Source organism: Diospyros lotus, chromosome 7, assembly GCF_014633365.1.
Source record: "Diospyros lotus cultivar Yz01 chromosome 7, ASM1463336v1, whole genome shotgun sequence".
In the NCBI taxonomy this organism is placed as follows: domain Eukaryota; kingdom Viridiplantae; phylum Streptophyta; class Magnoliopsida; order Ericales; family Ebenaceae; genus Diospyros; species Diospyros lotus.
Genome location: NC_068344.1, coordinates 1,918,567 through 1,936,374, shown reverse-complemented (window position 1 = coordinate 1,936,374; position 17,808 = coordinate 1,918,567). Strand labels below are relative to the sequence as shown.

At 35.6% G+C, this 17,808-nt stretch overlaps 2 protein-coding genes across 10 annotated transcripts in view; both read right to left on the bottom strand.

Moving 5' to 3' along the window:
- Nucleotides 1-1,078: 1,078 nt before the first annotated feature.
- On the bottom strand, nt 1,079-3,674 carry LOC127806639 (protein CHROMOSOME TRANSMISSION FIDELITY 7). The gene is made up of 6 exons (XM_052344052.1): nt 3,499-3,674; nt 3,153-3,417; nt 2,951-3,046; nt 2,597-2,665; nt 1,889-2,229; nt 1,079-1,443 (listed from the first exon to the last, which is right to left on the bottom strand). Exons 1-6 carry the CDS (start codon nt 3,639-3,641, stop codon nt 1,302-1,304), a joined length of 1,056 nt encoding a protein of 351 aa, XP_052200012.1. The 5' UTR covers nt 3,642-3,674; the 3' UTR covers nt 1,079-1,301.
- A 2,344-nt stretch (nt 3,675-6,018) lies between these two features.
- LOC127806055 (uncharacterized) overlaps nt 6,019-17,808 on the bottom strand; it is a 41,349-nt gene continuing 29,559 nt past the window's right edge. For 4 of the 9 annotated variants that reach the window (XM_052343042.1, XM_052343043.1, XM_052343037.1 and 1 more), the window contains 6 exons: nt 16,833-16,967; nt 14,381-14,544; nt 13,995-14,135; nt 11,610-11,918; nt 8,248-8,363; nt 6,020-6,875 (listed from right to left, as the gene is read on the bottom strand). In XM_052343042.1, the coding sequence (XP_052199002.1) occupies nt 6,815-6,875; nt 8,248-8,363; nt 11,610-11,918; nt 13,995-14,135; nt 14,381-14,544; nt 16,833-16,967 (926 nt within the window). In that variant the 3' untranslated portion in view covers nt 6,020-6,814. The other 5 variants (XM_052343041.1, XM_052343040.1, XM_052343038.1 and 2 more) reach the window with 5 other exon arrangements.

Here is a 17,808-nt window from a genome sequence, read left to right as displayed (position 1 = left end):
GATTGTGGACCACTACAACCACCCCCGTAACGTTGGGTCCTTCGAGAAGGATGATTCGACAGTCGGCACCAGCCTCATCGACGCCTCAACCTAAGGTGGCGTGATGAAACTCCATATCAGAGTCGATGAGCAGAGCGAGAAGATCATCTTTTCCTAGTCCACAACCCTCTCGTGGTAGCTGTTCGACCCTTTTGAGTCTATGCCCTACCCTTATAGGAGAGAAATTTCCTTCTTTTCTGCTAGCCACCCCCCATCGCCATCCAAGGTCGCTGTCACCACCACTATCCCTCAGAGACGAAGAGTCGAAGAATCGAAGAGGCCGCCTCACCTCAAAACCCTATGTTCCTAATGCTTACTCCAGATTTGTTGCTCGGCGTTCATCTCTGGATCGAGCAGCTAACTGCTATTCTTCTTCCTCGCTACAGCCTAGAGGTTAGTTTCATCTCTAGATTTATGCTTCTTCATCGACCATCGGTACAATCTCGAGCTACCATTTTGTTTTGTTTCTATTTCTCTTTATCATGTTCATTATGTGTCCAACTCCATTTCATTCTTTGTATATGTTCGACAGTATGGTAGTCAATTTTTGGGTAGGTTTCGATTCAGTTTTTGGTTCGGTTAGTTTAATTTTAAAATCGATTAGTTCAATTTCGGTTACTTCGGTTAGTGGAGTAGTCGATTCGATTCGGTTCGGTTATTTGTTTAGGGTTGGTTTGGTTCGGTTAGTTAAAATTGGGCGGTTCGGTTTGGTTATAACCGAATGCACACCGCTAATTTTTGTTAATTTTATCAAATGAATTTTTTTAATGAATCAAATATGACAACTATATGAAAAGATAAGGTACTTTCAGTTATAAGAAATATTTTCCACAACATTGTATCAGAGCAAGTCCTTGTCAGAAGCTTTAAACCAACATTCAATATGGAGAAATTAAATAAGCTAGGCTTGGACAATTCCATCCCTACAAAAAGGGCAAAAAAAAAAGAAAAAGAAAAGAAAGGTTACACCCCAAATAGATTTGGTATTGGAGAAAAGTTTCTTTATGTAACACAGACGCCACATGCTGTTCATTTTTCATTCAGCAAGATTGTGGTTCGAACCAAAGGATCCCTTACCTTTCATTAAATCATGAATAAAATATAGAGTGATAAAGAACATTCATGGATGAATGAGACCTAGCAGTTCTTTTTTTCCTGCTTTTTGGCTAAAGGTAAAATATATAGTGATAAAGAACATTCATGGATGAATGAGACCTAGCAGTTCATTTTTTCCTGCTTTTTGGCTAAAGGTAATCAATGACCTAGCAGTTTAAATCACTGGTTTTGTAAACCAAGAATGAGTTGCTACCAGTATAACTAGATGCCAGTGCCTTTCCAGCTGAGGTTGGCTGTGAGAAGGCCATCTGCGAGTGTTCAAGCTCCATTCCTTCACAGAACGTTTTCCTGCATTGATTAAATATAAGATGAGAGAAATAGAAGTCAAAATGGCTAAATTAGCAGTAAAAAGACACAGTTATATTCTACTTCGAGGAATACTTTCATGTCATTTGTTGCCACCTCAAACAAACAAACATACAAAAAGACCATTCAACAGAAAGATTCATGACCTTTAGAGGAAGAGGAATGGAACTTCCAAAAGAAAGTAGGGAGAGGAATTAATGGGTAAAAATTTAAAGGCCAAATTTTGTTAAGACGGTGCATTTGATTTCCATCTGTTAAAAGAGAAACTGGTCAATCTCAGACAAATTTCAGCATACGCTTACGGTGACTTAGTTTTCTTTAACTAGTTTATTTTCGTGAGGGTACATCTTTTCCTGTCAGAAACAATCAAACAGAAACCCACAGGAGACCAGAGATTAAACAAGCTTTCTCCCCTCTTCAAAGTTACCTTGCAGCGTCAAGTAAATGGCTTGCTATGGATTTTCTTCTGTTACCGGGACTGACCCAAATGGCTCTGATGCCGCATAATGCAGGGATAGCTTCCTCTTCACATAGTATCACTCCAGCTTCTAACACCTCAGAACTACTGGCAGACGGCGTTCTTCTCACTAACTCCCTCTGGAATATCAATTCACCAAATTGGAGGGTGTTTGAAATTGGTCTTGCTTTATTTCTAGGAGTGGCTTCCGGTTTCCCATCCAATGACCTAGACAGAACCTTGTAAGCCTTCTTAATTGGTTCTGCAATTAGACAACCAGCAACCCTATGGGAATCAACAAACAGATATACCTGCAAACATTGTTGAATTATCAAATGAAACTTCAAGAATGAACTTGCAGGAAACAACATCGCACATCAGAAGGGAAAACTACTAAGTTCTGGTGCAAGGAATGCTCAAAATCTCAAATAAATTATGAGGACCAACAACGGGGTTCATACATATTCAGGCATAAAAATGATTTTTAAAAGTGTGTATACCTTATACACGACCAAATTTATTTGTGTAGAATAACAGAAATAAACCTGAACGAGGCAACCTTGATACCTCATAATGAGGCACTGATATTCTGTGCTTATGAAAGATTACTCTTATTCTACATCTGAATCTAAACAACTATGTTCCAAAATGCAGTCAAAGAATGCCAAAATAATTTACCTTACAATGCTTATGAAATATCCATCCATCTCCAAGCTCCATCTCCATCATCTTTATTACCTCCTGAACCTGCATATACAATGAGACCATACCAAACCTCCAATTTTATATTTCCATCATCACATAGTTACATATTAATCTAAAAAGTAAATTACCAAAAAAAAAGTACTAAACTTTAATCATATTGTTAAATTTAGGCCGACTTTAAATTGTTCAATAATTGCATCCAACTTATTACGTATTATTGAAACAATTTAATAAGTTGGATGTGACACTTCGAAAAATTAAGCCACTTTGAATATTAAAACACAGTTAAAATTTACACTGATCTATAACCCATAACTGAAACTGAACCTTATTCCTCTGAGGAGCGGGATCATCATCCAACACCAAAATTATACGGCTGCCTTGCAATGAAGGCATGCGAATCTCTCTCTCCTTGCGCCAGCCCTACACCATAATAAGCCATTAGCCATTTCAACAGAACAGACCATTAGACAAAACACACAAAAGCATATTTGAGATAAATGCTTCGACTTTTCTGAGGTTGAAGTACCTTGAATTGAATCCCATGAGTGTAATTCTTGTGAAATGCCTTGTGAACCTTCTCGTCCCCTTCATCACCAGCAGCATACTTGAACCCACATGTGGTACAGGTTCTTAGCAGGAAATCTGACTGACCCAATTCCAAATGGAATTGAGCATAGCTTCTTTTCTTGTTCAAAACCTTTCTAGACAGAGGCTTTGACAACCCATCGCCTAAATCCGATCTCTCCAGCGCTTTGCCGGTCGATCCCCCATCACTCCCACTTCCCCCCAAACTGGAAGAAAAACCCAGATTAGAAACATCAATTATTACCGAGGATAATCTGGTGAAGAAAAGAGAGAAGGAATTCGCTTGCCTGTCGGGATTTGGGGCTCTACGCTTGTATGTAATGCGGATTTCCGATTCGTTCTTGTTTGTGCAGCATCCGTGGACGATCGAATCGTCAAAAGCGGGAGAGGGATCAGGGGATTTGAAGAACGAACTGATCTTCTGTTGCATATTTGATTAGTCTCTTTGATGAGAAGAGGGAATCAAAACTAAAAGGAAACTGATACTTCTGGGCTTCGCTGTGCAATGGCGCCAAATGATTTTGGAATTCAAATTTCGCTTCGCGCCTGTAATTAGTGATTACTGATTGATTACATTTCACTTTCAAAATTAATTATGATGTAAACATTCTTACTCTTATGCTTTGATGTTTACTTTTGTTATAATTGTGATTGAGAATTAAAATTTATTTGTGATTGAAATTCTTAATTAATCGTGATTAGGAATCCGAATTTGACTGTAATTATGATGTTATTAAATTTAATTTCAATTGTAATTTATTTCATTTAAAGAAATATTTTCACAAATTATTTTTTGATTGGGATATATAATTTTTTGTATACATCTATATATAATTTTATATCTATAAATAAATATTTAATATTCTTGAATTTATTGTAACTATATCACTATTATTATAACTATATCATTATTATTGTAGTAATATTTAATAGTAATATTTTATTATTTTATCTGTGATTTTTTCTGATTTAAATTTTTCTGGTTAAATTCTGTATTCTTTTGTGTGATTAATGATTTAATTGTAATTTATTTATGATCCAAAATCATAATAAGTTTAAATTTTAAGAATTTTCAAATTAAATCTCAAATACATACAAATTGAGATTAGGAGCCGCTGTTGTGGCTCAAATTCAACTTAAAGAAGAAAAATAGAGAATAAAGGAGGTGATTGGGAATCATAAACATATCTTGCGTAAAGATGAAAAACATTTCATCTCAAACTCTTATTAGAAACGAAAATATTTCTCTTTAAATTGGTGTCAATACAATGAGGTTTCTATTGGAAGTGAGTGTGTGTGATTTTATTTTTAATTTTATTTATATTTTTTACTTGGTCCCCAAGATGTTCTAGAACAACTTGGCCCCCAAATTCTTCTAGATATACTTAGTCTCTAAGCACTTCTTGATTGGCTTGGTCTCCAAGTTTGGTGGGTGCCTATATATATTGGTGTGAAGTTTTACATTTCTACACAAGCTTTCAAGTTGTTCTCTCTTCTCAAGTTTTGTCTCTCATATACAGTTTTCTTCTTTGAGTATTGAAAGAACTTGTTTTTCTCAAGTTTTTCATCACTAAAAGCGAGCCCGTCCTGAGTTTTGCTAGTTTCGGTTGTTCATGGCTGTCGTTCATCGAAGAGGTCGTTTCATCCTGCTGAGACAGTCGCCATAGTCTGTTTGTTACCGGTGCAGGGCTCTAACTATCTTCAGGACAACGCAAAACGCGACTCGACCTACTTTTGTTCCTACTTCTTCACGTTCCAGAAATTTATCCCTGATACCTTGCTGTTCCACCTGCAAGCGTTGCTGTTCAACCGTTTTTTCCACTTTACTGTTCTGGTCTAGTAATCTCTGTTGTTGTTCATTTGTTATAAGCTCCTATTGTTGTTAATATTAGCTGTTGTAATAGTGGTCAAGTATTGTAGTTTACATTTCTTATACTGCAGCGAGTTAGAACTGATATATATCCTTATAGCAAAACAAGTTATTTTTGTATAACGTACGCGTCTATACTCTTTGTATCCCTAACAGTTTCATCTCTACTAAAACTTCCGTCTCTACCTCTAGAACAGTAAAAGAATAATTAAAATTATTTTAGAGTTTAAGGTTTTAATATTTTTTTTGCCAGAATCTTTTGTTTTGGGGGACATAATATTCAAATCATGAATTATAAATCAGACTCTAATATATCACTACAAAAAAGGTTATATTTAAAATTAAATTACATCTATAATAGAGAGAGAATTAGAAATAAATTATCGAAAAAATCAAAGATATGAATTTTAGTGAAAGTGAAAAAACATAGAGACGAAATCCTGTTAGAAAATTTTTCAAACATTAAAAAATAAATATATGATTTTAACCAAAAACATTTTAATTCAAATTAAAAAGCAAATTTTACTATTCATCTTGAACTTTGCACTTCGTAATAAATTAGTTCAATTTTTATCATCAATAACCACCAAACCTTAACTTCTGTTATAATTGGATCCCCATTTTAATTTCTCAATAAAATCTATTAACAAAAACTAATATAATCTACATTAACATAAACCTAAAGATTGTAAAATTTAGGTTAATTTTGCACCTTAAATAATTTTTGAATTTTCATTAATAAAATTTGATAAAAAAATGAAAAGAATAACTGAGTTATTAAAAAAATTAATATTTATTAATTGTAGTGATAAAAATTAAAGTACAATGATAAATTTGTTACAAAATGTAAATTCATAGACGATGGTGAGCATGCTATTTCTTAACAAAATATGGCATAAAGGTTCAGAATAAACAAAATGATATTGACCCTCAATGTCTTCCCTTGCTTGAAACTGGACAAAATGCAAATTAACATCCTCTGTGCAAAATCTTAGGGCTACAACATATGACACTGCTCATAACTTCAACTAAATTATTAAGCATTCCATTCAATTCTGTATTTACAGAACTTCCCATCAAAAAATGGTCTCCTATACAGAGACAAAGCAAGCAGTTGGGGCTCAACAAGAAGAGGGGCTGAGAGGGGATCATCTGCACCATCCATAGTTCAAAATTGCAGATGCCACTGTTAGGGACTAGCAATTGGCCTTTGTTCATTGGTATAACTACTAATTTGTCCTGTCGCAGCAACTGGTGCCACTAAACAGGCTTACATGGTCCTGGAGTATCGGTGCTTTATCATTACATACTGATGGTAAAAGAAAGCCTAGGAATCCAGCATGGGTTGTGGAAGGTTTTGACCCTTTTGTTCCAGGAAGAATATAGCTTCTCATCATATTGCTGCCGATACATTGAGCATATTGGCGGGGTCTATTCCATCTTTAGCTCCCAACATCGATGCAGAGGACGCCCTAAGGGCAATATTGTGAGCAACAACCTAGTAACAGCTAGTCCTCTGGGATGAAAAAAAAGGGGGGGAAAAAACAGAAGTCAACTACAACAGTGTTGGCTGATCTTTGTGGGTAAAACCTGCAGCCTTCAATCTGGAATCCCCTCTAAGTTGGGATGCAAAGTTCCTCTTGAATTTCCTTAAATTGGGAAAGCACGCACCAAGGTCATTTGAAAACTCTGACCAAAGTGTTAATCACCGCTGCTGATCCAAACCCCAAATTTCAGTCCTCTTCAGACATGGATGCATCATGCATAGCATTCTTCAGTGCACTCTGGACAAGACTAGGGGTGAGAGAAAAACATGAGATATTTATAACAGCTCCTTACAGATTACTTTATATAAACAACCAAATTCTATAGACAGTAGAACCGCCCATATCCATCAGTAGTTCACGTCAGAAATATCATTAGCTGAAGATAACTAAAAAGCCAAAATACAAGAAATTGGTACATATCCAAAAATCATATTTCAATTCTGAAGTTTAGGGCTCAAAACCTTGATCTGACTCCTGGGTAAGTTCATTTGGCACATGGCTGAGTTCAATCAAGTCAAAATTTCTAAAAATATAGAACATATTTGCAAACAACTTCTGTATCTTTTTTAAACTGCCATTGGGAAAATATCTTGCAACTTGCATTCTTGTTGAATGTTCTAATCATTTAATTCTTTGTCATAATCATATTACCAAATTAGTGAACAAGAGAGAGAATATCACGATGTAGAAAAAAAAAAAAAGAGAATATCATGAAAATATACCAGACTAGTAATCCTCCTAATTGATTTAACCAGACATTAAAAGCAATAAAAGTGCAAAAAAGGATAATACTGGCTATTAAAACCTCAACAATTTTATCACTATTACATAAACTTTAGTAAAAGGGTAACCTAAAGACTCTCCCCTTTGAGTAAAATAAACTCCGCGTTGGTTTACCCAGGTGCTGGTACTCATCGAATGTTCTAATTCAAAACGAGGGAGAAACTATGACATAGGTGCTCTGCAACCTACACAGACTTGTAAATAGGTGGCTAGAGTTGAAAACATTATTAAAGCTATCATCTCCTCCATCTAGTGGATTACCTCAGCCTACAAAATTGGGCAAAGCCCCCAATAATCATTCCAGAACACAGTCAGCCTTTGATGGTTTCAAGAAAGTTGGCTCCATTGATACTTCAGATTCATGCAAGGTTGAAGGATCCATATTGTCAGGTCAAGGAAGTTGAACTATCTCTATGTCCACTGCTACCAGAACAAATGTCAACTGAAATTTTCTCTTCCATTCAGCAAAGCATGACAATCCCCATTATTGATCTGGAGGTAGGAAATCTTCAATAGGATTCACTTTTATTTATTGATTATCCATAATGTAGACTTGGTGAATTTTCTCCCCCTTCCCTAATTATAATAGACAAAAATAACACCACTAAAATGGAGCTTACAAAGAAAAAATCCGTTTTCATCAGTGGCACCCTTATATTCTATGAGATATATACACAGCCATGCAATGCCATTATTATGTTTTCTACAAAAAAAAGAGAGAGAGAGAAGGGGGATTGAAGATAATAAACATAAACTGATTAAGTAAAACAAAAATCATGTGACTCAAGGAAATTATTAGCCACAGAAAATAAAAGATCAGAAGTAAAAAAGCTTACCAAGCAGATTTAGATTTCCAGCTCTCACTGAACAGTGTCCTCATTAAGGCCTTTAACTGATCAACTGCAGACTGTATTTTGTGCCTTTCTTCAATGATGTTGATTTGCTCAGATGACTGCATTAACCATGAGGAAGAGAATTAATTAGCGTGTCTATTGCACGTCCTCTGATGATTAGCTGATAATAGCATGAACTGTGTCAGACCTATTCAGCCAGTAGCCGTTCAAATGGAGAACTAATCTGTTGTGAAATTGCACAAACATCAAAGCAACTACAACACTTAAAGGCAGTGTGAACAGCAGATTAAATTATCAAGCACATGCACATGCTCCACTGATGAAGCTACTTTATAGAAAAGTGGATGTCCTCAAAGTACATATTTCAGTGCACACAAGGAACAGGAGTGAAACAGGAAACCAAGAAAAAAAAACCCCTCATTCTTTGGATGCCCCGAGACAACTTTTACCTGAGTTAACAGTGAACTAAAATTTTCATACAGAACCAAGTGACAAACAAGATATGACTTCATTTCAGATTTCAACCTTGGCAAACTCAAGAGAAGCCCATAACTTCTCTGTAACCTTAAGCCCTATAAAACAGGCTGCCACAGAATTACAGGGCTCACAAGCATAGTCCTTGTGAGTTGCATTTACAAGTTGGGAGCAAAGACATTGACAAGAAGTGTTGCAAATGACCATTGATACCCCGATGCAGGCAGGCCAGTGATGTTATGAACCCAAGAATCAAAAGCGAGGCTTGGGCAGCCATTCGTAAAATGCACCTTTTCAAAGCATCTGATCTTATTTGAAATTTTTCTCATGTATTTTCTTGAAATAAAGGATGCAAAGAGTGTCAAAATAATAAAGTGATTTTACGTTTATCTTGTTTGGACATAGGTACAGGTATGGCATGCATGCATCCATCTAAAGATCTAAACATTAAATTCTTCTAATTCTAAAATTCAAGGACAGGCAGGTGATTAAATTTCATATTCCTTAAATGCTATTAAGAGTAAAATGGAATCTAAAAACTAGGATAGAGTTTTTATCAATGGACCTAGAGTAATGGGCATAGATTCGTACGTAAACTCTTCCATTTGGCAAATTTGTTCAATGTGCGTCCAACAAATACAAGGGAAATCATGTCAGTATCCTATCCCCATTATCTACTATCAATTGTTAGATACAACTACAACATGTATTCAAAGTGAAGATGTACCATAGTATTTCACATACTACACAAGTATCTATGTCTGATGTCAGACATGACACACAAGTGTCAATGCCTCTTAGCTCACGGTTTCTTCATGTGTGGTTGACACTATTGTTTTTGTGGAGACAAGGAAGAGCAATAATACTACAATGTTATCATTGTGTGTGTGTATGCGTAGAGGGGCAGGTCTGCAAGAAAATTCAGGCAAGAGTTATCTGACAGACAAGGTGGAAAAATTAGTGGGTTGCAGAAAATTGACATTTAAAGTAGAAGCTCCTCCTCCAACATATATGGGATGGAGGAGGTAATTCTTATCTATGGGAGCTAAAGTTACTTTGATCAAAAGCCCTGCCTCATGTCCCGCAAAAATGCAGTTATGGGCCAAGGAGCCTAGACAAAGAGGTTTACATTCCAAAATGCTGTAGACTAGTTAAGAGATCTCTTGGCTTTCCTAGAAGGCTCTAGAGACATTCTAGCGAAATCGTTGTTGAATATAACTAGCAAATTCCTTGTAAAAATCGTAAGACATTTTGGTAGGAACATTCTAGAGGTACAATTTAGCCATTGATTAGATTTAATCTCCAGCATCCATTGAGAGGTGGGACACTCTAGCTTCCACTTGTCCCTTGTAACTCTCTTTTTGGTTGTAAGGCTGACTGAGTATTCACTAAGGAGCTGATGACACACTCAGTGCTGGCAGGTTGTGACAATTCTCTAGAAAAGACTTCTAGAAGAGGCAAATACTCATCTGAGCATGCTAAAGTACCTTGATCAATGGCACTCTTTTAGAAAAGACTTGTAAGGCAGAAGAGGTATTATGATCAAGAGTAATCTCTCTGGTTGGCCTGCATTACACCTCTTTTTGCTAGTCCACTTCATTGGAGCAGAGGTTAAGGAAGAAAAGTAATTTTTTCTTTGTGTTAACCAATAGCCAGTGTAAAAATTATAGAATCCTTTCAACATAGATCCTAGACAGATTAGAGTGCTTAGCCAACCCCACCTAGTAGGATTAAGGCTTGTGATGATGATGAAGAAGACTGGAGGAGATCAAATTCAATCGAGTGGAATGGCAAAAACTTTTTACCCAGATTGATAGTGATGGCTTGGCCTTGGGCATTCATGGCTTTCATTTTGGGCTTTATTAACTAACGACTTTGGGGCTATATGGTTGAGGGTTATCCTCGGAAAAGAATGGAGCCTCTAAATGAGACTTAAACAATAAATACTCTAGAATGATCAATCTAATTTCAGAAAGACTGAAAGATTCTAACTTCAAATATGGTCGAGGGTTATCTTTGGAGAAATATACTTTTTCCCACAACCATAGCTTACCATAAATCAAAACATAAGATGCCGAAGTCCAATATGATTTGAAAGTAACTATTACTCACTATAATCAAAACTAATCCTTTAGTATCAAAACAGCTGAACCTAGTAAGTATATCCATTAATATTTCAAAATGGCAAGGGCTGAATAGCTTATTTTGATTAATCCTGGAGTACTGGAGAAATCAGTTCATTTTCTCAAAGAGGTTCTCATACCAGCCACAATTCTGCTTCTGCAATTTATTCAGAGAACAGATATAGCATTCCATGGAGAAAGAATTTTAAAAGTGTTTTAACAGGTATACTCTAGATCCACATACGAAACACAACCAAGAGCATAAATCATATCGTTTCATCAAGGAAGTAATACCGCTATAAACAGATAAGTATTAGCAGCATGCTTAAGGATGCACATAAAGTTTGACATCTAACTCCAGGACCAGAACCAGAAATAACTATCAGTTTCAAAAAGTTCCCAGGTTTTCAGCAGGGAAGCTCAATTTTATGAGTTGATGTTACCCCAAATCAAGAAGGCACCCAGTAACAAATAAAGGTTTACAGAAACAGAAATATCGAACAAAATTTAATGCAAACTAACACAACAACAACAATCACAAGCCTTAATCTCGCACTAGGTCAGCTACATGAATTCTAGATCTCTAACCATCAATATGTTCCACATAGAACAGAGATTACATGTGCACAACAGACAATTTCAGTTCACTGTGGAGAGAGAGAGAGAGGCACATGCTGGAATATTAAAACAGAAGGAAATGTAAACTTTAGTGCATCAACATGTCATGCTTGAGGTGCAAAAGTACACCTGTATAGTAAGTATGTTCTGTAAAATCAAGTCAATCTCTGCCTTGCAAGATGAGAGAATTTTCCGGATTTTAACATCCTGATGCATCAAGCGGATGAGAGAAACAATTGCAGCTATCCTACTAGAATGATCAGGTGCACAAGAAGAGAGTGATAGCCTTTTTTCAATCACCAACGAACACAGCTTCTTCAAAACAAATCTTAGAATTTTGTCACTTCTGTAAAACAAGAAAAAGCAGGGGAGCAGATAGTAATGGCTTGAACTTCTACCAACTGGCCCAGTAGATTCATCAGTATCTTCTGGAAAACACTGTATCATAAACAGAAAGGTTTAAGAGTAGGATATTGCAACAAAGAGTAGACAGTAAGCAACATGTAAAATAAGAAATAATGCCAGCAAGCAATGACAACATCATATCAAACCTTAATCCTACTATGTGAGGTTGGCAAGATGAATTTTAGCTCATCAATCATTTCTATTTATAGCCTTATCTTCTGTAAAGCCCTTATAACTCATATTACACCTAAGAATCTCCCACCAAGTTTTTGTTGGTTTTCCTCCTCTTTTCCTAAAGACTTATTACCCCCCCCCCCCCCCTCCCTAAAAACCTCTATTAGTTTTTTTCTCACAACAACAAACCATCTTAATCGTGTCTTATGCATCTTATCTTAAAAAAGAACCACTACAACCTTATTATTAAAAACTTCATTTCAAATTTTATTTTTTCTTATGCACATCCATCATAACATTTTCATCTCCATTACATTCATATTTTGCATATGTTGGTGTCATAGAACAAAACTAATCTTATAGCCATAATATAAAATTTTCCTCTTTAGCTTTTAACAAAATCTTACTATCACATAAAACAACATGTGCACTTTTCCATTTTAACTATCATACATTAATGCCAACAAGCCATACACACATAAAAAAGAAAAAATAAAGACAAGGCTGGCCAGTCTAATCAGAAATCTTGATTCCTAGTCTTATAGGCATAGGCATTTCCAACAAGGTTCTACACCATGCAAGACACTTTGGTCACTGAACTCATAGCTCACAACTCCACGAGTTGGCCATGTTGATTTCTTATTTAATTTTGAACAGGATGCTCTGAGATTAGAGGATACATATGTGCACCATGGGTACACCTCATAAATTAATTCACATGAAACGCATTATGGGTTTAAACAAGTTTATTTAAAAGAAAAGGATATATACTAATTAATATCCCTTCTTTAGCCTTACTCTTTCAGGTATTCTAAAATCAAAATTTTCCAATCTGAATATAAATAGAGCTCTTTGAGATGGATTCATACTTCTACAATATATAGAATGTTGAAAATGATTTCTCTATTATTGACATAGTATGTTAGCCAACCCCACATAGTGGGATTAATATATTGTTGTGTTGATATGCTATGAACATATTTTTAATGTAAAAATGAAGAAACTGTTATCTGTTTTATTGTAAAAGTGCATACTTGTTTGTTCATTTCATGGCCTATTCTTTTGAAATGTTCATGTCTAAAAATTTTAGTGCCTATCCAACTGTAAAATATGAAACCACTTGCAGAAAGCTAGATCAGTTTAGTGCTCTTGATAACATAAATGGAGATTAGGATGAGGTTCTAGTTCGCCATTCCTATTATTTATAGGCTTCTAGTCTCCTTAGAACACCACTATCCTGTCACCACAAAATGCTGTTTTCTCGCCTTTATTCCATAATCAGCTGCCCTTATTTGTGTTTTCAAACTAAAAGAGGAACAGTAACTCTGTAAGTTCTGTGTGTACACAAGAGATAATCACTCCAGGTAATTATCAAACGTTTATCCTTTAAGATCATAAAATATTTCTAAATTAACTTGTTACTGAAGCATGTAATGACATCCCAAATTACCATAGATCTTGCATGAAAACTATTAAGAAATTTATATTACACAACTCATTGTCAATAAAAGAACCCAGCATCTGCAACAAAATTGAAAGGAGTCTTTTTAGCAGGAGATGTGCAAGATGTTCTCTTAGACAGCTAATCTTGGAGTTGGGCTCGATCCATTCTAACTCCTTACTCAGTATATGCCTTTCCAGTCTTTAAGACAAAAAGCTAACTGCGGGTATGCAGAAAAATGATCAGACATGTTATTTAAACAACAGAAATCTAGCCTTAATCTCACTAAGTCGGGTCAGCTATCAGACATGCTACCTACCATAGAAAATATAGCAAATGAATATTGCCAAAAGAAAACAACAAATGTAAAACTATGGTTTCCTGGCTATTCCATGAAGTGACAAACACTTGGTTGAAATGAAAAGACAAAATCATAATTCTCATAATCATATATAATGATTTATCAAAGAATTCCAAGGACAAGAATTACTTACAGACACAACGTCAATCAAGTATACTGGAAGCAAATTACTTAGATTGATAATACTCTGTTGAGAGAGTCTTGTAGGTCTAGAGTCAAGTGCAGCAAGCACTCTGAGCAGAGCACATAAATTGTCTAAAGCTGGATCCAGTGACTGGAAAAGGAAAAAGAAAAGCAGCAAAAAAACAAAATGTTCAGAGTCACAACCCTCATAAGTATATTGACATGTTCTTCGGAGGATATGTAAAATCAAAGGAAATTACTCGTCATTAAAAAAAAATAAGATAAAGGAACCAGCAAAAAAAGAAAAGGGATTTCATAGGTTAAAATAATAAAAGTGTAGAATATTAGAAAACATTAATATAAACATAAATAATGAGGGAGATTGAGTCAACTCACTATCTGACTGAGAACTACTTTTTCTAGTATCCGCAAAACAAGGTAATCATCACCCATCTGCAACATGCAAGAGCAGACGAGACTGGTAATCGACTTAAAGGTTCCCCGGTTTGAGATCTCATCATTCCCCAAGACTGGAAAACTCTTCCCTACATGGCAAACTCCTTCATCATACCAAATATGACCAACTCATCAATTATTATTTGTTCAGAAGCAAAATCATGTCTTGAAAAAATACTTGCAGCGATATTGGTTGATGCTCATTCACATTGCTTATATTGATTAATAAAAGACTGGAAAACTTATTTGGATAGAGAATGAGATAGCATCATGTGGCAGATTCCATAAATCAAATAATTCTTATTACATTATAGATTAGGTGTCAATTTTGAATAAATGAATATCTTAAGGGGGAAAAAAAAAAAAGACTACCACATTCACAGATCCACATGGATCAACACTGAGAAAGAAGCTTAATTAAAACTGAGTGATATGGGTTTGTTATTGCAAAAGGAATTTTTGGGAAAATTCTCACTTATTCAAGGAATTAAAGTAGAGATTTGCATCTTCATGAATTAGAGATTCAACAATTTAGGTGACTCATATCATCGTTTCAGGTGGGCAAAACCGAACCCCATTCCATTGTGTGTGGCCTACTGGGTACGTTTCAGGGCACTAAAAAAAAGTGCAAGGAAGAAATAGATTTTTTTTAATACAGTTATTCAATTTTGAAAATACACCATCACAAAAGAATGGAAATCTCAATCAGAAAACAACCATTTAGTAGGATAAAGTTCAAAGGGAAAATAATGTACCAATACATAGGCAACACAGGTGAATTGTTTCAATTCTCCTCTTCACCATTGAGTAGAAAAAGGTTCAAACAAAAGATACAAGCCAAAGTTGCCATAAAGCCACAGTACTGTTTCTAGTCTTCTGAAATAGATACATTGCTACCATCCTAAATGCTAACAGCAAGCTACACAAGTCTGCACTAACAAAATCTAGGTTAAGGAAAAAGAAGTCCCATATAATATTTTCTGTTAGGGAACCAGGGAAGATAATTGTTGGAGAGGTTTGTTTCTATCATAATCACACCCAGCATATCTGCTGAGATCAGAAACATATCCACGCCTCATATCAATTGAATCAGATCTATCGGCTTCATTACTAGGATGAAAGAAAAGAGCAATATACTAAAAAGCCAAAGATCCTCACAAAGGAATGGGCATAGGCATATAGCATGCCTTTCACACAAGAACATTTTTTGCAGGGGGAAGCGAGAGGAAACACAGTTGTGCACCTCCCCAAAGCCCCTATACTCTGTAGGCTATTACTACCAAGCACAAGTGCGCGATTGGAAGCTTACTATGTAATTTCAAAAAGAAACAAAAGTGTGTGAACCTCAGCAAATGTGGCCTTCACATAAGTTTAGTTTTTGCTCATTACGGTCTTCCAGTTCCATCTTGGCATAGTTTATCTAATCCTATTACAGAAACTACAAAGTTCCTTCCTGCTAGTTTTGTCTAAGGTGACATTGAGAAAGTCAGCATGGGTGCAGGCCAGGCCTTAATGATATATTAGAACTTAATGCTAGCCTAGCCCCAGCGTAGCCAGGTAATCAGCCCTAATCTTAGTTTTCTAGGCCCACTGAAGAAAACTTCACATAAACTTCTGTCACCTTTTGAATTTCTGTTCCATTCAGTTAAGAATTTATATTGCCTTTGCTAAGCATCATAACAACTTTGGAATGTCAAGATTTTTCTCTGAATGAAGTTTGAAGCACGCTAGGGGGAAGCCTGAGGACTGGAAAGTTATGACTTTTAAAGTCTTTTCTTATTTTCTTCCTTGGTTTTGCCCGTCCTAGTCATGTTCACTTTCTGCACTCTAATGATCCTATATCTTTGGAATTCCTATTAACAAATGCTTCTAGTTTCCTCTTAATTTGGTCAATCCTAAGACACCACAGTATTTTAATATTAAAATACCATAGAAATATTTGTATTAAATAATTTTTGGTCAAGTGGGGTGGCTTAGAAATTTGCAAGAACATGGAATAAAAAAAATATGTATTTGCCCTAACACAAAATTACCATTCCATGGAGATCAATAACTGCAAACCCCTTGCCCATCACTGCCCCTTTGAAGTGGCAGGGGGGATGTAACATGATGTAGATTGCTATTAGATGGTGCGACAAAAAGAGGTTCCAATTTAGGAGGAACCTAAGTCAAGAACTACTCATAAAATACAGGCATTCACCACGAGAGTACACCATTAAACAACTGTTTCTACATCTCCAAGAAATAAAAAATTCCTATTTAGTAACATTTGTATATTTGCAAAACTTGATATAATATTGCAAAATTAATGTTTACAGACACCAAGAAAAACCCAGTAATTAGTAGATAATTATCACTGAACAATATCAATGAGTGAATGTATCCAGCCTACCAGGAGAAACTTTGAAGCCTGAGAGTAAGGTGATGAAGAAACTAATGTGGTCAGCAATCTGAATATGTCCAACTTTATAGGCTGAATGCAAAATCTCTACAATCCGGAAGATTACAAAGGGTTCCAAACCATCATCTGAATTAAGAGAATTAAGGTAATGCAATTATACAAAACAATAATGGCAGACATAAAACATATCATAGTTAAATAAAACTTTATAAGCATTTTTTACAAAATAACAATTTAAATGACAAAGAAGGACAACCTTTATATGTAGCATGTAACATTCTTCCCCACATGTTTTTAAGCTTATTGCAATTGCAACTCCAATATATTTAATAAAATTTTCCTAAACATGTTGGGGAGGGAGAATTATGTTCTTGAATTGGAGCTCCCCAATTGTCTACTACACACACAGAAAGATAAAAACCAAAAAACTACATAATTAACTTCAACATGTCTTTCAGAAATTAGAGTGTCCTCAATTTTGGATCTTAACTGTCATTGTTTGATGAGGAATTAAACCAAGACCACTTCTAGGTGTGCATATCCTTTTCTCGACATGGCACTCTATTCCTAGTTGGCTTCAAATTTGCTGAGTATATATCTTGATGCCAATAATTACTACAGTTCCCCCCACCCTGGCCACCAAAAAACCAAAAACAAAAACACGATAGATGTTTTGTACTAGACAAATGAGGACAGCAAAATAGAAGAGGAGACAGTTATACTTATGAGTCGTGAACAGAGTGAAGCTGAGGACACCACCTAAAAAGTTACAAAGCACCAATTGGAGAACAAGACCTCCAGAACAGGAAGATAACCTAGACAATCACTAGTGAGAGGGTAGGGAGTCTTTCAGTATGCTGGAGAATAGAATAAAGGAGTGGCAAGAATAGTACAAAACCTCCCAATTATAGTTGAGATGTCAAGCTAAAAGTTTGGGCATGCAATGGGTAAAGGCAGTTCATCATAT

What these genes read in the sequence shown, in the direction of transcription:
- LOC127806639 (XM_052344052.1), bottom strand. Translation starts at nt 3,641, where the DNA reads ATGCAACAGAAGATCAGTTCGTTCTTCAAATCCCCTGATCCCTCTCCC. An exon ending in AGAGCCCCAAATCCCGACAG is followed by an intron (nt 3,418 to 3,498) that starts GCAAGCGAATTC and finishes TTTTTCTTCCAG; the next exon opens with TTTGGGGGGAAGTGGGAGTG. An exon ending in CATTTACTTGACGCTGCAAG is followed by an intron (nt 1,444 to 1,888) that starts GTAACTTTGAAG and finishes TAATCAATGCAG; the next exon opens with GAAAACGTTCTGTGAAGGAA.